This window comes from Lissotriton vulgaris, chromosome 3_1, assembly GCF_964263255.1.
Source record: "Lissotriton vulgaris chromosome 3_1, aLisVul1.2, whole genome shotgun sequence".
Lineage (NCBI taxonomy): Eukaryota > Metazoa > Chordata > Amphibia > Caudata > Salamandridae > Lissotriton > Lissotriton vulgaris.
This window is the reverse complement of record NC_141689.1, coordinates 1,012,740,835-1,012,765,819: the sequence shown is the minus strand read 5'-3', so window position 1 is coordinate 1,012,765,819 and position 24,985 is coordinate 1,012,740,835. Positions and strand designations below refer to the sequence as shown.

Here is a 24,985-nt window from a genome sequence, read left to right as displayed (position 1 = left end):
TTTAGCATTGTGTCTCTTTGCAAATGTCTTGCCCTCCTCCGTGTTAAGCCTAAGGCTGCCCGACCACAGTACCCCCTAATAGAGCACTTTGGGAGTTCATAGCAAGTCCAGTCCACTCGTAAAGGAACCTCTGGACTCCTTACACAGTATATCAGATTTCTGATGTTTCACATCACGTAAAGAGCCTGCTTCCTGCATCTTCTTTGTACAATGTCATCATAGGTGATAGTATCTTGAGACAAATTTGTACTGATAATGAGATCTACTGAAAGTAAGACACTGTTCTCCACCTGGTTACCTCAATGTTTATTTGTGATGACAGTGATGGTAGAAGACTGTGTTTTGGCGTTCATTAGGTGATCTTGTAGTATTCTTGTACTTCAGTAGTGTAGGAGTACTTTGGCCACTATATTTGTTATTACATGTTTGCTTCAACATTAGATATGATTTTCTCTCATTTATACATTTCTTTTCTGCAGGCCTGCATCAAATACCTATGAAAATTGAAATCGAACTATTACAGCACTTGAAGCCGACATGTTAGAAACAATAGGTATGCTGTATGTAAATGCACGTTTATATTTGTTTTTTACATGTAATATTGCTGTTGATTTAGGGTTCAGTTATTTATGAAGAGGGTTGCTTTTATAGACAGTAATAATTATGAGTATTAAACTTCTAAGATGCAAATATTACACCAAAATGGCTACTTTGTGCTTCAAATCCACAGGCGGATCCTCCATATGAGCGTGGGGTGGTTGACCCTCCCCACTGTGAGCCATTATCAAAGTTATATTACACACATATTTTATCTTAAAAATCACTTTCCTCGGAGGCACCTTTAATTTTGATACCTTTTAGTGCCAGCTTCCGGAGCTCTTTCTCCTGCAAAAGCAGAACGCAAGTGTCTGCTATTGCTGTTACATGACGTAGTTGGCTTAGGCTGTGTTAACCAAAATGTGCATGTCAGATTGGTCGATGTTTTCACTCTGGGCAGTAAGACATACATAGTTCAGGATTTCCCAATAAACGCTGCCAAGGAAGAAAGACTGCAGAAACTCAGCCTCATCGGTGTCTGACAGAGCGCTGTTTTCCTGCCCCAGTCAATACTGCCAATGCTCTTATGTTGCTTAGTATTCTAAGCAGCATGAGAGCAGTGTTTGGATTGGCTGGGTTGCTTTTCCCAAAGTGCATATCTTTTCCAGTCAGGCATTCAGCACGCAAGCCAGAAGGATTTAATATCGGGTGAGCTTTTTGGGCAAAGATTTGCACCTGGACGTTTGCTGCTTAAGAGGATAGGAAAAGGTAGGGTTACGCTGATTTCCTTGCCATAAGCTGCAGAATTAGATTCATTTTGCAGAGGTGATCGATCAAGGAACAAATGTTTTTATAAGAAGCAAAGTAATTACCTGTTATGAGCATATTTATGTTTTTATGAGCCCTCCACTTACAAACCTTACCAGCCACCTCTGTTCAAATCTTGCAAAAAAGCTATAGTGGTAAAGATGCTACAAAGGAGAGAGATATCTTTATCACCTTCCAGAATGGCAGATATTGCTCTTTGGAATGAGGGGGAAATGAAACTGAATTTTGTAGGATAGGTGTGAAAGTTAACATACCATGCAGTAGTAGAGCACACACATTCAACCTTGAGGAGATCTCTTGGTGTAGTTAACAGATAACTGATGTTTATTGTTGCCCAACTAAATATTATGTAGGAAGTTTTTATCCCCTAGCAAGCATTCACAGTGCTGGGCAAAACAGTCTTCGCGTTGTGTGTGGCAAATGTGGTAACACAGCGTCTCAATTCAGACCAGTCCATATTGGTAATCTATTGTTAGAAATTGAGTGATGTACAAACTGCAAGACAGTAATTCTAAGAGCGATATGGACCAATACTTGCGTACTCATATGAACTGTGGAATTATTTATAGAGTTATAAAATATGCTACATATATACAATACGCTGTGCATTAGAGGTCTTCATTATAATATTCAAGTTAGAAAACTTCATGCATATTTTTGGACTTTCTGCTGCCATGAGAAAGTAAAGGGAGACTCTTCTGAAACTGTTCTTATGAAGCAAACCCAACATGGTAACTAAATTATCATGAGCTATTAAGGAAGAATTGGGCTCCAGATCTTTTTTACTGTGCAGATCTGGTTTCCAAAGATAATCATTGATGCTTCTCACCATCTTGTTAGTTTTGTGGAGATGGGCACACCATCACACAGTCAGGAGGTGTGGCAATGAGTTCACTCTGGTACAATATATATATTTTTACAGTGGGTGGGTAAAGTTGGTTAAGTGTAGGCTTCCTTAGTGCTCAAAATGACATACAAGGCCATGCATAGATATGTTGACCAAAGTTCTAACTTTAGTCTGCAGTCTTTGATTGGCCTGTATGTGTATTCAGGTTAGTGTAACTGATTTAAAGACGTTTACCATCAGTGCAAGCTAGCCAACTCCTTGGCAGTGCACATCTCATATCTGCTTCAAAAACACCAACATGTCTGTTATCATCTTTACCAAGCAACACAATAGAACCACTCACTGTATTTTTGGCACTGATATGAAAAGGTTCACTGTATCAACCTGACTCATGGCCTACCTAGGTTCTCCAAAGTGCTTTGATGGTAGTTCAGATGAGCCGTCTTGGAATATTATGGTATGCAATTACTGTTGAGGGCAGCGTTTTGAGGGACTCTTTGTTAGAAAGTTCCATTCACCCACTCCCACTCCCTCTCACTAATACCTTTGTCTGCTACTGCAAAATGCTAATTTTTGCCTCAGTAGTGAATGCCAAACTGAATCGACTTTGTGAATTCTTAATAGTTTTGTTATGCATGTCTTGTGTTTATCCAAAATGATTTTTTATAGGGTTCTTTAGTGATTTTTGTAGATTTGCTGCATTATGTGCACTCAAAGAGTCAGCGTCACATTCTCCATTAAAGACATTAAATGAGTGATGAGAATTATTTCTGTATGGACTGAGAGTGGATGATCTAGAAGGAGCTAGAGTTCAAGTATGATTCCAGGCTATAATAAGTTCTTACAGGCTATTGGCTCCGCAAATGAAAATGCACTGCTTACCTGAAGATAAAACCTTTCCCTACATTCATAAGTAATTAGTCTGTGCAGCACATGCATATTAGTGCAATTAGTGTATTTATTGATGCATTAAGGGTGCTGAAGATAAAGGAGCGGAATCTTGAAAAACTCAGGTCAACTCAGCAGAAACGTTTGGAAATGTATGTAGAAATTCATTGGAAAAATGCAAAAAATGTTGTTATGAGAGTAGTAGGACTTGAGCTCTGCTATTTGCAGGACCTTAATTATTCATTAGGAGTTAAGCATTCATTAATTAACTTTCTTATTTGGTTTGTTTGTAAGCTATAAAAGACAATACAATTACAATATAATTACAAAAGTAAAAATAATCCATCATCAATAAAATGAATAACACATCGAACAAGCGCAAAAAATCACAAAGTAAAAATAAACAATTGTATTTCCACAGAATTCCTCAGTCTGACAGCACTAGATAAAACGCATGCCACATAAAAGCAAGTGTGATGATTTAAAAGTCTTTGTAAATGCAACAAAGCAGGTTTGACCTGTGTATAGAGCACATCTTTTAATAATGGAAAAATATATTTTTTGGGCGAATGCGCATAAAAATGACAGAACATTATAAAATGCAAAGTGTCCTGTTTTTCAACCAGTTCACAACTACAGGGTTCTGGAAAAAAATCCTTATGCCAACCCTTTGGAACCGATAACAAATGATGGATCAAGTTTAATCTAAATCTAGTCCATAAAAACAAACATTGATGGGAAGACATTCCTAGATTTAAATAACGTTCAAGGGTAGGCAAAGTTAACAACATAAAGTGAGATCTAACAGCTGGTTTGAACACCTCCGAACTTTCTCTCATAGACCTAGAGAGGTCCTTGAAAGCTTTCTTTTTCCGCTTCCACAAGCTTTTACGCACTGCAAAAAATCTCCGGATGCCCCAGTTCTGTGAAGATTCTTTTGATATAGGAACCAAGGAATTTTATTAGATCCATTCAAAGCTAGACAATCTCTTAACATGCAGTTTAGTACCGCTTCTGGTTTAATCCAAACCAACATTCATTGTATCACAGGACGCATCTTCAATATATCTGTAAGAAAGGCTACACCCAACTTCATGCACTGTAAAACTAGCAGGGGAGTTGGGAGGAATAATAATCTCTTTAAAAACGTGTTTTCTGAAGATGTCACCTCCATAAGAGGAAATGGGAAACATTTTGCCTGATATATCGTAAGAATTACTGCTAACGGCCTGCTCTTAAGTCTAGAAGGAATCTATTAAATGTCATTGACCTAGAGGATAAAAGAGACAACGAGGCTATAGTTGGATCGAAAACTAATCTTAAAAAAAGAGTGCAAATTAACTTTTCTAATAATATTGTTGTTCACCTTCCTTAAAAACATGAGATTTAGCATGTCTAGAGCCAAACATCATTACATGGGATTTGTTAAAATGAGTGTTTAAATCCAAGGAATTGATGACCATGCATTAATATAATAATCATTATAGGCCTAATATCGTTATGTTCATTAAAACATGTCATCTGCATACAGGCACATCATAACCATCATTCACTAAAGTATATTCTATTTGATAAATCTGAAGAGGGAATAAAAAAAAGGCTAGAAAGCACCCCATGCGAACAACTCCATTTTATCTAAACAAAGCTGAGCATTCCCCGCCCTGCCTGTATCTCAAATGAGCCAATAAATTCGGATGGAGATCTCGCAAAAGATACACAATGTTTGATTCAACACCTAGAGAGATCATAGTAGACCAAAGTTAGTCTCTATTTACCCTATCAAGTGCCGAGCTCAAGTCCATGAAAGTCCCATGTCAAGATTCCTTCTTGACTGTAGTGTACTTGTTAATAATTAAATAGAGATTTAAACATTGATTGGTCGTCCCTAAGCCTGGTTGAAACCCATATTGAATATCAGAGAGTACACCTGAATCTCTGATGCCCGCGATGTCATTCAATTCAGAACAATCTGCCCTAATATCTTAATCATTGATTCTATGAGGGAGATCGACCTGTATCAACAAGGATCAACCTCATTGCCTTTTTTGAAAATGGGCAATATCACCGATTATGACCAGGAGCTAGGAAGGCTATGTGTCACTACAGGCTTAGTAATATTTGTAAGACGTGGAGCCTATTGTAAGACGTATGCTTAAAACATATCAGCAGGGCCTTTAGTTTTGGAAGACACATTTATGGCCTCTGTGACCTTCTTCACCGTGAACTGTAATCATACACAGGAGGGGCTAGATGATTAACAAGTGGGAAGATCGTATATTCCCTCAAAATGTCACCCAATTTGTCTGCGCAAGTATATGAGCACATATGATGTTTTCCTGATTGGGCTAAAAAAGAGGTAGTTTGACAATTTCCCAGAAAAGGGACGAGTTATTCCTTGGCAAATCACATACCGAATGCAGAAACAAAATTATTTCATTCATTTGTGCGTAAGATGTTCCAGCAGCCGGTTACTGTTAACGGTACTTATCCACTTATTGTCTCATATTATAGTAATGGACACTTTGATTAATTTTCTCAAAAAGCTTTTGGAGGAGGCTGCGTTCTGGAGATTAGTATAACATTTAGGTAGGTTGCACTTGAAGGAAATGAGCAATAGAGAATGTTCTGAATGTCGCTGTCTCTTATTTTGATAGTTTGCAGTGCTCCACATTTTCAAACAAATTGCAGCTTTGCATCTTGTGAATGTTCTCGACAACTATTTCATCATATTTGAAAATACACTGAGTTTCGCCCAATGTATATCTTTTTGGGTAGACTCTATTGTTACGTCAACTATTATTTCACAGGGTTTGGCAACATTTCTTCAGTTTATCCATCTAATATCGTTTTCATTAAAAGTAATCGCAACGCTATGAACAAACCAGTGCTGGTTTCTTTCTTTTATGTACCATTTGACAAACTTTTTGGAGCATCAAAATCAATGAGAAGGCAGAAATGACACTGAGTTCTAACAATAACAAATCTGAAAATTTTACTCCTCACAGTGGGCGAAAACTCGAAGCCCACAAATTGTAATTTTGTTTTTTAGACATTTATACTTATTTCAAGGTTTGGGTGTCTGAATGGCAAACACAGCATTTCTGTTTTGCCAGGTTAGGTTTTCGGAGAGAGATCTGCACAATCTATGCAGTTTTTTCTTAATTCAATAGAGAGATGATAAACATGTGATATACTACATTCCTATCAATAAAACCCACACAATATGCAATTGGCTGTGCCACATGGTCATGAAGGAGTCAATGGCACTGACAACAGTTAAGGGAGACATTGAGATTGTGTGCCTCTGATTTACTCGGATGATTGTAGGAAAGTACTCCTTTTGGCCTGGTCACCCACACTGTTTGCCTGGTAATGATGTGATTTGGACCATAGGTTTACTGGGTTCCTGTTAACCAGTTCCCCAGTGCCAGAGCTCTTTCCCAAAATTGTACAATTGTTTCCCCCAATTGGCAAAACCTTTAGCACCCTCTGTAAGTCCCTAGTAAGTGGTACCTCTGGTACCTAGGACCTGAGGTACTAAAGAGGGTCCCTGAGAGCTGCAGCACAAATTGTGCCACCCTCGGGGACCCCTCACCAAACACATGCAAGTTTGCCATTGCAGGCTGCCTGTCTTGGTGCAGACAATAGCAAAAACACAGCATGTCATACATCCCTGTATGACATATCCCCTAACAATTTTTTTCCAGAGTTTTATATAGAGCGAGCTTGACCTGAAGATATCAGGTATCGGATCCCTTTACATGAGCACCAGTTGCGTTACACAAGGACACATTCATTTGTGTTAGGCACGGGTAGATGAAGGGATTTGCCCAGAATCACAGGATGTTGAGCGTCATTGCTGAGACTCGAACCCTGTTCCCCACATTTGAAGTTGACCGCCCTGTTAGACCACATCCTCTCCCCAACAATGCACATAATATTTGTTAGTTACCCCTTCAGCAGGCTTAGCAGCCCTAAGGCAGGCAACCGAATATTACATGTGAGGGCATACCTGCATGAGCAGATCTGCCCCTGTGCTGGACAGTCCTATAACTGCTAGTACAAGTGACTAGGGTAGCCATTTTAAACCATGTGCGGGACACTGGTGAAAACTATTTACTAGCTACATGATGTCTTCACTGAAGATAGGGATGCCTGGTATCAACAATTTCGTATTGATAAACCCAGACTGATTCCATTGTTGGATTTACTAATAAATGCACAAAGAGGGCACCTTAGCGATGCCCCCTGAAAACCACCTGCCTCTGCTGTGCTCGCTGACTGCTTTCTGCCAGCCTGCCACCCAAGACATCAAACCTGAGGTTTCACATTGAATGAAATGAAACTGGTGTTTGCAGACACATAACAGAAATCCTGGAGGCAACTATAAACATTAAATATAATCTGAGGCTGTCTGACTATGAGGCCACTAAAAGTAGTGTAGGTGATATTGGCCTCCTACAAGAGCCTTGCTTCTTGGAGTATGATAAGAAGGTGCCCACTGTAGTAACGCCCCTAAATGACCAGTGAATAACTTTAGGGGTTTTGGTTTTTCTAATGGTAAAAATAGAGACTAATGCAAAGACTGAACTAGCGAAATCCACACAATCTGTATGAAGGAAAGTAATTCATAAAGTCCTCTCCCCAGGTGACTATCAGAACAGATATCAATCCAGCAGAGAAGATTGTGGACATGGATGATGTTAAGCTCTCAGCAAATGGAGCATATGAGGAAAGAAATTCCAGATAAACCATCTGGAACTATGAACAATGTTTTTGGGGCCCAAGATGTTCCAAAATTAATGTGCATTATGTAAGTCAGACTACTCTTTGCTGAAGCACATAATGTATGGCATTGAGCCATGTAAGGAAACATGTTACTGCTGAGCTATTTCACAGACGACCTGAGTCAAGCCATGTAAGAGCCACGGGTATGAGCTGCAACTACTAAAACTGACATTTATACTTGGTTGACCATCTAGATCAAGTAGGATGTTGGTGTGTTCACAGTACAGTATTAAGTTAGAAGGTGATTATAGATAAATAAGATATACAGAAATGAGGAGCACTAATGAAAAATGAGTTGACAAAACTAGAGCCAGACAGCTGTCTGTTCTTAAGATGGCAGCTGAAGCTGGACTGTTCCTGAAATATTTGTTTCTTCACTTGAGAAACATAAAAAAAAATACCAGCTCTTCTGTAATCAGGCGTTGTAGCACACCATTGATGCGCTGTGTCTCTGGTGGGATATCAGTGATGAAGCATGCCACCAAGTAGGTTAGTGGGTGAGGAGTCTTTTAAAAAAAAACTACGTGTTTTTTTCACACGGACGTGTGAACGACATCTCAAGCAGACAGACAAAAAAAATGGTAGCATGCTTGCTTATCTTTGTTGAATGGATACCAACTCATCCAGGATTTGTACTACACATTGGTTCGAACTGTAATTGAGGTCATGGACCACAGATATATTCTGCTGCGAATCACTAGCAATGGAGGGGAATGCCCATTTTACCTACTCTTTGCCAAATAATTTTGAAAGTTCTACGCTGCGAGATCCAAACACATTTGAAAGTTGCAGTGTACCTTTGCTACACTGTACCTTTTGTGTTTGCAAAAACACATGCTTTTTGACTGTAAAATCCTTCACATGTCCAAGTGATTTATTTTGCAAGGGTTAGGGAGGGGATGCTGAACTGCCTTCTAAAGCACCCTTCACATTTGTGATATATTCCTAACCATACAGTACAGTTTTCCGTAAGAACACCTCTGCTAGAGTTTATTTTGGAGCATTTGTTTATCTTCCAGTAACCTCTAATAAATTGTAGATGTTCAGGTATTCTGTCAGTAAACTTTGTCACAGGTACAGGTTTGAAGAGCTATGTATTTATGACTGATATATAGAAAACATATTGTAAGAAAAAAACAATCAATTCATTAAGAAACAAAGTGTTAACGCTTCAAATACCTAGTCCAAAATTATGCAAAGAATGTGTAATTTTCAGTCAGTGATTGTTGGGCAAATGTCATCACAAGAGCAGTTAAGCCTTACTTCTTGTTATTGTAATGAAGTAATAAACTAGGTACTTTATTCGCACAAGAGTGAATTCATTGGGGTGGGGGGGGTAATTTATTGAGAAGAATTAACTGCATGATTCATTTCATCCAGTTTTTAGGGATAGTTTTTCATTTATCTTTAATATCAACAGCTTGAATAAAATCTGCCTTTTTATATAATATTTTGGCCTTGGAACTTGATGCTGATGCTTTTTCTCTGTGTGCTGCAGATACACAGCGTGCCCTGCAGGCAGTGGAGCGCCTGCAGGAAAAGGTACGGGAACGGGGTGATGTCACGAATGAGGAGAAGTTGAGTCTGCTTAAATCGGTGTTACAGAGTCCCCTATTCAGCCAGATTCTGACGCTTCAAACATCATTTCAGCAACTGAGAGAACAGGTAGGATGACCTAATGAAATACATCCTAATACAAAAAAAATACAGTGTTTAAATGATTTCATCGAAGCAATGTTTAATGTTCTTAATCAGTGCAGTGTGGGTAATTCATTGATGCAGCCCTCACATACACCAATTTGCATGCTAAATATTCAAATGGAAACACAAAGATATGTTAAAATTCCTAACAAAATGTCTTTCTCAATACTTTGTTACCATTTTCGTCTGACAAATACGTCCTAGCATGCCACACACAATAGCATTGCCCTGAATGCCTATTTTGTCAATTCTAAATAATACTAGGCATTTGTTCTGTATTCATACTAATATAATATTTATGTACATTCATATACTTCAGCCTTAAGTTAACATTTCTTTTGATGGCAGGTATTAACCCAGGTTCTACAGGAAAAAGTTACAAAACCGTACATTTTCTGGCTATACACATGCTAATGAATCAATCGGTGTATGAATGACTGATTAGTGAGGCAAGTGACTTTGCAACGCCCAGGATTCTTTTCTTTTGTGTAATTGTCAAGAAAACTGAAATTTTTCTCTGCTGTCATTTTGTAATGGTGCAGGGTTGGACCCAGCCACCATCTTCAAAGCAGGATCGAAGTTCGAGGTTAACAATGGTGTAGGTTTATAATCTGTTTGTGTTTCTTGAGTGATCAGACAAAATGATGATCAATTTTTTGACAAACGTTAAGAATAACTATTTTGGTGAGCCCGTCATTGGGACTGATATCAATCAAATGACTGTAGGTAAACAGAAAAATCCTCTACACCTTATGAATTCTGACGATGGGTTTCCCCTTACTCTCATGTGCTTGCCATGCTATTTTTTAAGTTTCTTATTGCATTTCCAAGATAATTATGTTTTACTGATACCTCATCATTCCATAAAATGCTGTATGGAAAGGAAGGCCATATACTTATTCTCCAGTATATCTGCCTACGAATCTCATCTGCCAAATAAGGTGTAACTCTAGCCAAGCAAAACGGCTCTCACGGCAAAAGAGACCGAGATCCCCATTCGACCGCACAAACCCAGAATTTGTCTCTGGATTGGGATTATAATTAGCGCACAAAGTTTGCACTTTACCCCCACACAGAAGTGTCCAGGTAATTAATTCCTAGTGGAATTTGTTTCTGGGGAAAAGTCAAGATTTTTAGTTCTATCGCTCGGAAATAGCGTAATCTTTAGTGATGCAATGTTACACCCTCATTTAAAGGTGCTGGACAGGGAATGCAGAGTTAACCCCGAATAATGTATTGGTGGACCGCAGGCGTATTCCCCTACAAACTCTGAGGAAAGGCAACATATCTAAACTTCCAATAGGTTTTTCCGAAAGATGGCATTCTTTCCACCCCTTCACTCATCACTCAGCAGACACCCGCACACATTCAGAACCCCCCCAATTATTGTGGAAGGGAGACATACATTGCGTGGTTCTGTGTCTTCTGGGTTATAAGGATGTCAGTAAGGTGTTCATTATTACCATCTTGCCTCACAAAGTCATCACTTGGACCTTCTAATGGTTAACCATGCTTCACTCAGTCTTCAAGGTAGTCTTACTCACTGGTCACCATACTCCTCATTCTGTCCTGCACAATGGCCACTTGGTAAAAAACGAAACAGGACTGCTGCCAAGAGAATATTTTTGTAGCAGCATTAAGGCTATTTAATTCAAAAGCCTAGTGCTGCTACAAAATGTCCCTCTGGCAGCAAGTTCATTCCTGGCGGTTAGACACTTCACACAGTAAATGGAAACCAGAGAGCAGTTTCCTGAGATATATGCCATGACTTCGATCCAGCATTCAAAAGGAAAAATATTCTGTTTCTAACCTTTATACCTAAAAGATCTTGATATATTTGATATATTAAGGTGAATTTGGAAGTTTAGAAGCAGTTCTATTCAAAGAGGTTGGCAGAAGAAGTACACCTACAATACTCTTAATGAATCTCTACTCGTGACCACGATCAACTTACCTCTTGAAATCCTCTTTGTTCTCGAAGGTCCCTCATGCCTCCTGTTTATTGCCTCTCTTAACTCTGTGTGCTGTCTGTCATCTCTCCTCAAGTGTTAATTACCTGTCACCCCCTCTACTGTCTCAATTTGCAGGTCCTCCTTAGCTACCTTATCTATCCTTGTTTACCATTTTCATTTCCTCCAGATGTTCTTCCCTTGTATTCTTTTATCCTCTCACTTGTTTATCCTTTAAAGCACTTGTGCGGTGCATTGTAGTTTTTTGTTCTCTTCTTGCACAATACAGGCACATATATTAGTGTACGAATGCTTAATTTTGTGTTAAAAAAATATATATATTTTTCTTACAAGAATATTGTGAAAAAGATTTCATGGTGGAGTTGTAATGGCTAACCTAAACATGAATTGTTTCTAGGTCAACACAACTCCTCCATTAAGATCTAGCAGTGATTTTGGCCACTCTCCTCACCATGCTTACATTGCTGACTCAGTCCTTCAAAATGAGTCGTATTCCTTGGCCCAGCAGAACGGTTGCCCTGTTAATTCACCTGCGGAATCTGAAAGGTCAACTTCCCCCCAGATGAATGGTAAACCTTCCAGTGAAGAGTTTGAAGAAATTATCAAGAAAATGTCCCAGGTAAGAGAGTAAATGGCTTAGTTACTTGTTAGTAACTTTCATTATTCCAAGTCTGAGTTCTGCACATATTAGTCACTATAGAGTGAGCATAAGTGCTCATGATGGATACAGATAACATATTTGTTCTCTTATTAAACAAAGATCCTTTTTCCTTCAGAAGTTAGAGAGGGAATTTTACTTCTTGATTTTACCTTAATTTTTTTAATGAGCACGGGTGACTGGATGGGGGATAGCTCAGGACTGCATCGAGGAAGACATAGCTATGGATTCATATTCATTGCAAATAAATAACAAGGTAATCATCAAACCAATCTTTTTAATCTTTTCTCTAAGTTTAACTGCCCTTCAGACATGGATACCTTAAACAGACCGAAGAACTTATCAGTGCACCGCCTGTGAATTTGTACTTTGCAAAAACCCCTGAAAAAAGCATGTTTAAAACATAAGTGTTTGGGATACTTTCAACAAAATCACCTTCCCTGGCAGCCTGCACTGATATTCTATACTGAATATGAAATTTGCTAGGCAAAGTTCAAGTGACTGCCCTGTAGTTATCACTCAATGAGACCCCAAAGGCACTGCCATCACCTTTTGTGGCCTCCACCATATTCCTGTGAGGACCTCCATGACCATCTAGCATGCTAATATGATGGCCAACCAGGCCCAGTGGCACTAGAAACTTTATTACCCTTTGTCGAAAGGCATTTGAGTCTTAAATGGATAATCTGAATTCCCAAAGGGATGAGTATAGTCCAGTCAAACAAGCTAGTCTTTCTGTTAAATGCCTCCAGATTGCATAGCTTTTTTCCCCGAAAAATAATTCTCCAAGGCTCTGATGGGCCCAAGGAAACACCTGTAACAGCATTGCAACATCCTAAAAGGATTAAGGTTAATGGAGCACTGATCTAGAATCTGGAATATGCATAAGACATGTGCTACTAACGTTTAAAGGAATAATAATACAGGAAAATCCTTTCAGGAATATATTGGAAACAATGATTTACAGTTGTGTGGATGAAGCCCACTGAATGTGCACCATCTGGCATAATGTGTCAAAATTGCAAAATGTGCTTCATTTGCAGGTACCTAGAAGCCCAAATGCATATGAACCCTCCTTAGATGAAACATTTCCTCTGTTTTCAATTCCAAAGCTATTCTGCAAAGATGTAAGACATCCATCAGAAGAAAAACTGTGTGGAGAAGCTGGTATTTGAACTGCAGCAAGTGGCGGAGTTTGGCAGCCTATAATACCTGCCACAGAGTAGTAACCATGATCTAAAGAGCCAATATTAGCCAACTAGAATTAAGTGTCTCTCTGAAGTCCCTTCACTGGCATCAGAATTGGATACTAGACTTAAAGGAATATTCCAAGCACTTTAGCTGCCGTAGAGGGAAGGAGCTGAGAGCAGCGTTGCCTGCGATGGGAGACATTGCACTGCAAGCCCTTGTCACTGCCACAGGTTTACAACGTCTGACAGGAAGGCTGCAATCAAGAATGCAGATCGGTTTGAGGTTGGGCAGTAAGACGCCGTTGATTATGCCACACAGGCCATGGAAATGTACGGCATTGCGAAGGACATTGCAGCCTACATCAAGAAGGAATTTGAGAAGAAATACAGTCCGACCTGGCACTGCATATTTGGCGGTCCATAGCACCGCCAAACTCGAGGTGGAAGGGCGGTATTGGTTGGGGACAACCACACCAGCGGTCCGACCACAGTATTGCGAGTACAGAGGTTGCACCTCCAGGGGACTGCTGCAACCACCAAGGATCTGTGATCCCTGGCGGTCTGGACGTGGTCTGGGGAAGCAATATGCTTGGCGGTTCCGCTGCGGCACCTAAAAGCATATTATGACTTTACCCAGTGCCAGCCTTTTCATGGGGGTGGGCCCGCCATGGAAAGGCTCACAGTTGGGCCTGCTCCGACACTGCCAAACTTTTATTCAAGCCCTAAGCCACTCATTCTCAAAGTTCTGGACAAAACCAACCCATACACGTCAAGGAGAAAAAAGTTTTCTGTGACTAATATGAAGTTGTCCTAATACCAAATGGAAAGGGTGAGGGCAAAGCTAATAATCCATTGAGGAAAGGACTAACCCTAATTAGTTGTGCTTGAACACAATACCTCCCTAGTATATGTGTGATAAGAGACAACAAATTTTGCTTTGTCCATAGCTAGATGCTGGGCCCCATCCATACGTTTGGACAAGCTAATCACACGTGGTCCCAGTCCTGGGATTAGGCTACTTATGTGTATAGTCTGACTAAGGCTGCTGACCCTGAAGGAGAGTAGAAAGCAGATGAAGGCTGTGAAATACCACTAATCAACTCTCTCCATTTGGCAAACCAAACTGCATAAGCCTGGTACCTCATCCCCTTCATTGATATGCCCTCCAGCTTTGCAATCTGGACACTCTTTCCTGTGAAACTAAGAGTAACAGTGGAGCCACTGTAACATTTTTATATAAAATCCAGACTACAGTGGAGGTGGACGACATTGTGGGTAACCATGAAACATGCTTATGCTTCTTTAAGTGTGAATATATCTGGAAATGTTAGTGGGAGCATTACTGTGTGCCCACTGAGGTCCCACTAATTTATCACTAATATACCTTTGTCTGCTCCTAGATATTGGAATACATGACCCTTTTCAAATGTATTCTTTAAGTAGCACACTTACGCTGCTTTATGAATTTATAGACTACACATGCTTGATCTATTCTGTTTTCATATGGTTTCTCTGTGATATATGTAAAGTCTGAATGTAAGTTTCTATAGACATTATTGACATGAGGAGGATGTAATGAAATGCGCTTCTCTTCTTGTAGACTGCAATCTCAATAGAGAAGGTGTTGTATGTATGGTAAACTTTGACAGGTCCTGATGTAACGGCAAATAGTGCATTGAAACATGTCAACATTTTAAAATAGCTTTTGTTTTTGCTTTACTTTTATGTATTTGTTTATAGGTGCTAGCACACTGTGGAAGTGATAGCCAGACACATATTTTTAACACTTTAGGTTAGTCTTGTGACTGGAATACTTAGCTGTACCTTATGCAGAGTGGTGATGAGTAGGGTTTCTTTTGCATAAAGCATAACACTAAAATAGCCACACTGTTTCTTGAACTGCTTACTTTGGTATTGAGTAAACACAGAGGAAGATACATTTTGGAGACTAGTTTAATGTGGTTCTGCTCCCATATGTGCTCCTATGAGGTATTTCCTAATTTTTATAAAATCGTTTGATGAGTTTTGATATAATTTTTCATGGTTTATCACTACTGATTGGCAGAGGACACACACTAATGTTGACCTCTCTTATTCGTACTTATTTTAAACATTGAGTATAGGAGAGTTAAATGCATTTCTCGATAATAAAACAGATTGAAATATTCTGTTTTTCTGAAGAGGCTATTTATTGATACCTTGCCTATGACCTGGTTCAACGACTTACGTCTCAGTTCTTCAGCACCGTTAGATTTTAGGATACAAAAAAGTGTGCACCCTGTATTTCATACTCATGAATGTGCTATGAGCTCATGTTTGTCTCTGTTTGTCCTGATGCTTCCATTTGTTTTCAGGAGTGCTCTTGATCTCTGGAACAAGATGATATTAGAGGATTGTTGATTGTCTCTGTTATTTTACCTAAATATGTCCCACAGACTTCAAGAATGTATGTTTCTATTACATCCATTAATTAAAATAGTATTCAATGTTTTTCTTTTGAAAATTACTGTATTTGTTAATTTTACTTCAGGCTCTATGACACCACCTAACAAGAACATCCACACGGAAAAACAGGGCGGTGTTAGAATTAAATATTGGATTTGGAATGCAGAATGAATCCAAAAGCTCAAAACTCTGATTTATGATAGTTGAGTTTTGTCTTGATCAAGTGCATTTCAATTATTTTATTTTACATTTTTGTTTGACAGGGTCGTCACGTGGAGACAGTAGAGCTTGTAAAACCCCCAAGTGGTGGCCTGGGATTCAGTGTGGTAGGCCTGAAGAGTGAGAACAGGGGAGAATTGGGAATATTTGTGCAGGAAATTCAAGAAGGCAGTGTGGCACACAGGTGAGGCTAATGCCGTTTTATATATTGATATTTTCATCAGGACACTGTTGTTCAACTTGTTGCTGTTTTTTCAGGGCTTTTGTCACAAATAACAAATTTGTTTTTAGGATGTCATACTGTATCCAAGCTTCTAAAAAAAGAGTCATATTTTCACACTCTTATATCTCCTGCTAGTCTAAGACGGAAACCACGATCAAGTGATTTCCGAAATATGAAAGAGTTTGCAATGTGATCTAAGAACAAATCAGGTTGAATGGGAGGAAAAGAATAAATGTCTACTATATTAGTCTATTAAAATACAATCAAAATACATTTAGTGTGCGCCATGTTTAAACGGTTTGTTTCCTGCAAAGGAAAAATTATGTCTAAACATATTTACACTTTAGCAAAATAAACATTTTAATTTATGTTTTTTTCCCTAGAGATGGAAGGTTAAAGGAAGTAGATCAGATCCTCTCCATTAATGGGCAACCCCTTGATCAGTCCATTACCCATCACCAGGCTATCGGCATACTCCAAAGAGCAAAAGACTATGTACAACTTATTGTTGCCCGGGGTCCACTGCCCCAGCTTACGAGTCCGGTTATCTCACGATCTCCATCTGCAGCCAGCACCATCTCTGCTCACTCCAATCCTGTAAGTAGAGCTTCTAGGAAACTGTACTGATGGATTCATAGTTCACTTTAAGTGTACCGCCCTCTGGTCCCCTCACTGTCATTAATAGACACCATGACCCTCTTTACCAGTGCCCTGTTATTTCCGATGGGGCCTGTAACTTAAGTTACCGCCCCATTGCAAATATGAGGTCAATGGAACACTTAATCTCTTTACTTTCACCCAGACATTTCAGCTGCTGAAAACAGCTTTACCCCCCTCCCCTACTAGTCACAGCAGCAGTGAAGCATGGCCTGAGATTTTATAATTCTATTGGATACAGTCATCGTGTTTTCCCGAATAATTTTGCTTCCCAAAAATGATCTATTGTTAAGTAACCGTTGTCTGAAAATGAGTAGAACGTGTAAGCTCTCTCATTGGGGTTGTCTAATCTTAATCTATTTGTTGAGTTATGTCATTTTATTAGCATCTCGTCTTTTCTACTTTATCATAATCAAACATAGATGCAGATTTGTCACGATCATCATTTAGGACAACATTAAAGCCCCTTACTATTAATATTCCATTATTGTTTATGGCTAAGGATACACTTTTCTTGCTTATGTCTCCTACATGTTCATCGTTTAATTATTAGGATAATATATATTGTTTAAATGTTATTATTTTGTCATTGATACATATTTAAATGTGACTTTTCTGCTAAGTTCCATCATAGAACATTGACAAAGTGTTCATTGGATATTTTGTTTTAGTAAGAGAATACATGCAGGTTTCTTACAATCCCAAATAACACAGAGATTACTTAATGTATGACCATTTTGTTCAGTGTTGTGAATTAATGAACTGGTCTGTGCACAGCCCTATCACCATGAAACAAACGTAATGAGGAAATATTCCAGTTTGTAGAGCAGTATTTCTTGCACGTTTGTATATTCTAATTCTGCTTTCATTATATACCTGCAAAAATGTGAAAAAACCTAAAACATGAGAAAGTGACCACCTGTTGTAGTCAATTGAAGTAGACCTTTAGTTGGACTGTTAATCATTTATAAAATGACAACAAATACACTTAAAATGTAAGCAATTTTTCAGTGTTATAAAAAATGTAAACTGAGCTTTCAAAATAATAGTAATCCATATCAGAGTTAACATGCAGTAAAAACGATATAAGTACAAAATATTTATAAACTACCTTGTACGGAATTGATGATACTCTAGGGGAAGAATAGTTTCTCAACTCTCTTGGAAACCTTGTAGTTTAGAATAAACAACAATCTTAGAGATGAAAAACTATATTAAGTACCTTGCTATAATCCACAATCATTTTTCTATTTCATACTTTTGCAAATCAACATTTGACCTTCTCAAATATTTTGAATATTCCTGATTGGAAAATTAAAGCTATCAGTATCTGAGGCCCGATACCTTCAACAGCTACAGCAGTTAAGAATTCAGGGATGGTTCAGTAATGCAAGTGCAACTATTGCATACATTTTCTTAATCTTGAAGAAATTGTGCAGCAGAGTTAAGCTTAGCTTCCACAGTGTCACTAACATTGAATATGTAGGCAATAAATGACAAACACAATAATTAAATGCATTTGTTATGCCATATTACAAATAATAAATATTATAAGCAGCTAATTGAGTGAAGTGCATTGCCATGGAGATGCCCAGCTGTTTATATTCTGCTTGATGTAGGTTATTCAAAGAGACACATAATGTTCTTCTAGTCTCAGGTAGACTAGGAGAGGTCGATTTTCCCAGAAGCTTTTTATCCTGTTTGGGTTTTCTTAAAAGTACAGGTTCCAGAAGAGCAAGGTTTTCACATCTCTGCATGTATCCCTAGATATCTTTACATCTTAACTTCAAGGTGTGCATGCCTGGTCCATGGAGCCATTCATCAGTGAGATAACAGAGCTTAAACTTAATCCAGATAAAACCTGAAGCAAATGGAGATTATTTAATTTAAATTGAGGAGATCATTATGTAAGAAGACATGGGTAAGAAATGAGGGAGGATGTGAGTTCTACACAAGTAATAGGTACCAAAACCCTCTCAGGCTAAACAAACAGTTTCAATAATTTAAATCCGGGTTGAATAATGGTGGCTATGGCACAAAACAGATAAGATTAATTTAAGAAATGTGCAAAGTATTTCTCAATACTAACATAGTTAAAAAGTAAAAACGCAACTCAATAAAAGTCCCTCACCTACATTCTAAAAATAGACAAATTTAATAAGAAAAATGACAACAAAACCACTAAAATCCAATAAGGAGGACTAGAGATATACTTGAAAAAATGTTTTAAGGCAAAAGAACCAGTCAGAAATCACTGTTAATGATTGATCAAGACATTGGCACAGTGTCAGGTCGGCTAAGATGGAGCGGAGGTCCGATACACCAAGTGGTGCTCCCTGTCCATAGTTTGTACCTTCTAACTTTGGACCTGATTTAGATCTCGGCGGATGGTTTGCTCCGTCACAATGGTGGCAGATATCCTGTCAGCCGAAATATAAATCCTATTAGATATAATGGGATTGATATTTTGGCAGACCGGATATCCTTCACCGTTGTTACAGAGTAACCAGTATGCCAAGATCTAAATCAGGCCCTTTGTCTTCTTTTTTCCAAAATCTTCCAGTGGCATAAGGTTGCAGGCTGCATTAGATGAAATCTTCTCAAATTCGGATAGCTACAGGACGAAGTGCTGCTGAAGCTGTTGGTTTCGGCAGCTTCCTACTTTTCTCATTAGGGGAACACTTTTCCCACCTTTACCCATTCAAGATTTCTGCCTTCGAACTTAGTCTTTTTCTTGGCACGCAGATCTTCCAGCGGGGCAAGCCTGAAGCTGCAACTGACAAAGTCCTTCTGAAATTGGACACCTTGGCCGCAAAGTCCTACTGAAGCTCTGGAGGGCTGGAAGACCCACACATTTTCAGTCTTTCTAGGCTGTTCCTCCTAACCTATTGTAGGGCTCCCAGGGCCTCAGGGACAGCACTTTGGGTCTAGGACACACACCAGTGAAGGCTCAATCAATCAATCAATCAGTGACACTTATAGAGCGCGCTACATACCCGTAGGGTCTCAAGGCGCTGCAAGGTCCAGTTACAGTTGCAACTGGTCCACTGGTCACTCCAGGAAAAATGCCTCTTGCTGATTTTTATATCCCTGTATCCACACAGGATGTCCGCCAACTGACCTAATTAGCTCTCTGGGGTAACAGACAGAGAAAGTATACCTTTTGAAAAGTTACTTTTTGTATACATTTATCAAAACCCACCTTCACCATTGATTTCGATTTTTATTAAATATTAATAACAGTGGTTGAACCATTGCTGTAGCATATTCGAAACCAAAAATATGGTATTAATACATCAACTGTACTTTAGCTTTTTCATTATAGAACCAGTTCAAACAGTGAAAATAGCTTCTGGAGGTTAGTTACTGTAGTAACATGCAAATATCAATTTCTTACAGGTTCCGCTTTTAAATAATATTCACTCTACCTCCTAGGCTACGAGGCCTACTCAGAAGTGACTTACTCAAATATTAAATGTAGGGTTTCCCTCCTACTAAACAGTTTATTTTGATAGTTGCAGGTTTATAAGCTGCAGGAGTCAGGCTGCACATGTAGACGTGAAGCCATGTTGTCTTATTTAGCCTACTGAATGGTACAATAATTGCTGTCGTCCACAGGTGACCTTTAACTCTATATGCTATTGGTGTATTTTCTTACACTAAATACAGTGGTCTTGCTGTAAAGTTAACTACAGCAACTGAACATATGCCAATTTGACTGTGTTTTAGGGGTCAGAGCACATACAGTGGAGCCTGGACAATCAGTACCCCAGTGTGTAGTGTGGGTGTAACTATGAAAGACGAAAGGCATTTTCTCACAATTGTTTTTAAGAGGTTAGTCTTTCTGCCTCTAAACCTGGACAATGGCATAAAATGTGAAATATAGATTCGTTTTTGTAGGTGCAGAGTCTGCAGTTTAGTGGTTCATTAGAGTATTTAGACCATTGTTGCTCTGTTCTCTTTAATCGGGACTAGCAGGAAACTTATTCTGGTGATGTCATGTTTGAAGGCCTTGTTTAATGATTCTTTTAAATGGTATTTGCTTTGAAAGTATGTTATAAAAGTTGCTTTTTAAAGTGCATTGTCTAAATTTAAGGGTTCTGCAAAGTCATTGGCAAGAGAAATGAATAGAAGCTGTGTTTTTTTTTAAATCACACTTCAGAATAGATTTTGATTTGTTATTTCCCTGAATGATGTTCATGTCATGTCCAGCCTCTGATTGTGAGGTCTACATTTTTAGCCCAGGAGTCATTCCTGAAAACCTTGCTTTGTAACTGATTCAAAATGGGTGTACAATTTGCAGGGTAGGCATGCTGAGCACAGGTTAATATTGCCAGAAATCGTACTCTAATAACATAAAGAATTTCTTTGGCAGAGGTGCTTTGCAGTTTTGTTGTTATTCAAAATAATGCAAAGGTTAGGCAGCACCTTGATTTTTAATGTTGGATAAGTGAATTATTGAGGAACATCTTTCATTTAAACAGGCTGATAAATAAATACATCAAGAGATATAGCTAAAAGTGGAGGAACCAAGATGCTAGAGCTACTTGGCCTTGTTTATATTTATCTTAATGCCATAACCCTGGTTTTAGACTCATTGGCCACAAATGTACTTTATAGATTATATAAGTTTAAGTTGTTTAGCGCTCTCTAATGACCTATTTGAGTTTGGACAAGCATGACATATTTATCTGAAGAAACTAAAACTTGTGCAGTTAAGTAACTTTAGGCGACGAGCTTTAGTTTCTTAACATAAGTATTACTATAAGTATAATTGCTGAATTTTGATAGTTTTGTATGGGTAAATGTCAACCTAACTAAAAAGTCACTGTAACCTTTTTTTTCAGTGAGCATTTATATATATATAAATATATGTGTGTGTGGGGGTATGTGTGTGTGTGTATGTGTGTGTGTGTGTGTGTGTGTGTGTATGTACTGCTTTTTCGCAGTCGCCAGTGGGTAGTTATAGTTAGGGCCTAGTTTCAATAGGAAAAGCGTTTTTTGACTTGCCTAAATCTTTGGCGCCGGTTGACGAATCCTCACTATAATTTCCCCCAAAAAGTGTGCTGGTGATTCTTGTTGAGCATGGAAAGTTTTGGGGTGATCCGTGTAGTGGGGGGGCGGGAAAAAAAGGGGGGGGGGGTCAAAAAACAATAGTTTCCCATGTTAATTCCCATAGGACCTCTAGAAACGACAGCCTGAACTGCTGAATGGAATTACTCCAAATTTGGCAGGAAGGTAGATGTTGGTTCAGGGAAGTGCCTTTTTGGAATTTGGTGTAAATCCATTCAGTAGTTGTAGGGATATTAACCAAATCCAAATTTGTAAACATAGGGACGTGGAGGATCTGTGAGTGACCCCTCCCGATCTCATGCTGAGATTTGATTGGCTGCCAACACTTTATACCAAGAAGTGTTGGCAGCCATCTTGGGACTCAGCTTGAACCGAATCCTAGTAACAACGTTTAAAAAAGAAGAAAGGGGGCAGGGTAGAATACCCTGACCCCCTAGGTAGGGATCCAGCAGGGCCCAAAAAGCATTTGTTTGTAAAAAAAATTAAAATTAGGCGTGGACTCCCACGCTTCGTTAGTTATTGCCCCAGTGTAGTCCTGGTCCTGGGGACATTTTTATACTAAGGGAGTGGAGTGCACGGGCCCCCCTTCCTTATCAATGCCCCAGGACCACCACAGCGCTTAGGATTATTTATTTTAAAATGGGGGGCCCTCTTGGATCCCCGAGTCCTGGGGACCCCCACCTCCCAGGGATAATGTCTTATTAAATGGGGGCCTTCTGGACCCCCAGTGCCCCCTAAAGAAATTAACAGTCCTGGGGAACGCCATCCCCCAGGGCAGCCTCCTGCTATGTCCCAGGGTGCCCATCCCCAGGAAATAGATGTTTGCTGTGGCTACACCAAGCCACACCATGGTCTCCGCTTCCAGCAAGCAAGAGCATGAAAAATGCTCTTGTTTGTTGGAAGCAGATGGAAGCAGAGCATAATTGCTTTTAAACATGGGGAGCTGCCTTTCCAGCAGCTCCCTATGTATAAAAGCAATGATTGCTCTTGCAGGAGGCAGGTCGCTGGCAGAGACCGCAAGGGACGTGAGGCTCCCCCTGCAGTCCCCAACAGGTGTGATTGCGTGCCCTGGGTTGGACCAGATGATTCAGAAAAGGGGATGGTGATGGACAGAGTCTCTGAATTAAGCAGAACACTCCTACCCAGTCAACAGATCAGGGCTTGATCCATCACCGTTTTTTAGCTCACTGCACCATCCCAGCTCAGAACCTGGCTACATGCAAATTAGTCTGTCCCTGGCCCAGTGCATCATGGGAACAGGGCAGACCAAACTACCAAGCCAATTCTTTTACTGGAAAGGAAACAAGCTTCCGGAGACCGGTTTCTGGCATTACAGCCATCTTCGGCCCGGCTTGCTTGAATCCTGATGGTGCAGTGAGAAAGGGACTCACATCTGAGCATACCCTTCCACGCTTATGGTGGACAAAACGATTCAGAAAAGGGGGTGGTGATGGACAGAGTCTCTGAATTAAGCAGAACACTCCTACCCAGTCAACAGATCAGGGCTTGATCCATCACCGTTTTTTAGCTCACTGCACCATCCCAGCTCAGAACCTGGCTACATGCAAATTAGTCTGTCCCTGGCCCAGTGCATCATGGGAACAGGGCAGACCAAACTACCAAGCCAATTCTTTTACTGGAAAGGAAACAAGCTTCCGGGGACCGGTTTCTGGCATTACAGCCGTCTTCGGCCCGGCTTGCTTGAATCCTGATGGTGCAGTGAGCAAGGGACTCACATCTGAGCATACCCTTCCACGCTTATGGTGGACAAAACGATTCAGAAAAGGGGGTGGTGATGGACAGAGTCTCTGAATTAAGCAGAACACTCCTACCCAGTCAACAGATCAGGGCTTGATCCATCACCGTTTTTTAGCTCACTGCACCATCCCAGCTCAGAACTTGGCTAGATGCAAATTAGTCTGTCCCTGGCCCAGGATTCAAGCAAGCCGGGCCGAAGACGGCTGTAATGCCAGAAACCGGTCCCCGGAAGCTTGTTTCCTTTCCAGTAAAAGAATTGGCTTGGTAGTTTGGTCTGCCCTGTGCCCATGATGCACTGGGCCAGGGACAGACTAATTTGCATGTAGCCAGGTTCTGAGCTGGGGTGGTGCAGTGAGCTAAAAAACGGTGATGGATCAAGCCCTGATCTGTTGACTGGGTACAAGTGTTCTGCTTAATTCAGATACTCTGTCCATCACCACCCCCTTTTCTGAATCTGGGTTGGACCAGGGCACCCACAATGGGGCCAGGCCCCGGGGATGAGGGGTTCCTGGGGGCAAAATTGGCCCATGGAGGTGACCCACTTGGCACCCTCCCTATTACATATAGGCCGGGCCCTGGGAGATGGGGCCCCTGGGAAGAAAAGTGGCCTGTGAAGGGGAGGCCACAACACCCCATCCCTAAAAAAATGAAAAGTAAACGTTATAAAAGTCGGCTCGACAAGTAGCCGGAGGCCACGCCCCCTTTCTCCAACACTCAGCAACTACTAGTTTGGGATGAAGTCCCCTTGGCTCTTGAGTGTCCTTGTGGGCCAACTACCCCTCCTGTTACCTCCACTGTGGGATTGCTGAGCGGTTGTTGGAGGCCCACCCCCTTTCTTCACCACTCTCCAAACACGCCTCTGGTGCACTTCTGGTTGTAGGATGAAGTCCCCTTGGATGCTGAGGGTTCTTGGGGGTCCAGAACCCCTTCTGTTACCTCCAGTAAGTTTCACACTGCAGGATTGCAGTCAGCTGGTCAGAACCCCCCCCCCCCTTTTCTCCACAACTCTGCAAACGCAATTACTAGGTAAAAAAAACATAGAATTTCACTTAAACAGCCAAAGGTTACAGGGACGTTATAGTTAGGAAACAAAACTTAAAAAACAAGCATTTACAATGCAATAGGTCTCGCATTAATTAAGTTTGAGCTATTGGCATTGCTAAATATTGCAACACCAATTGCAACAAAAGTCTATAAATTGTA

At 40.0% G+C, this 24,985-nt stretch overlaps 1 protein-coding gene across 9 annotated transcripts in view; it reads left to right on the top strand.

Annotated features, from left to right (window-relative positions):
• Window positions 1-24,985, top strand: part of MPDZ (multiple PDZ domain crumbs cell polarity complex component) — an 856,387-nt gene that overhangs the window by 77,768 nt on the left and 753,634 nt on the right. For all 9 annotated transcript variants that reach the window (XM_086961394.1, XM_086961393.1, XM_086961386.1 and 6 more), the window contains exons 2-6: window positions 480-553; window positions 9,387-9,553; window positions 11,957-12,178; window positions 16,116-16,255; window positions 16,678-16,891. In XM_086961394.1, coding sequence (XP_086817520.1) covers window positions 538-553; window positions 9,387-9,553; window positions 11,957-12,178; window positions 16,116-16,255; window positions 16,678-16,891 — 759 coding nt within the window. In that variant the 5' untranslated portion in view covers window positions 480-537. The remainder of the gene's footprint in view (window positions 1-479; window positions 554-9,386; window positions 9,554-11,956; window positions 12,179-16,115; window positions 16,256-16,677; window positions 16,892-24,985) is intronic.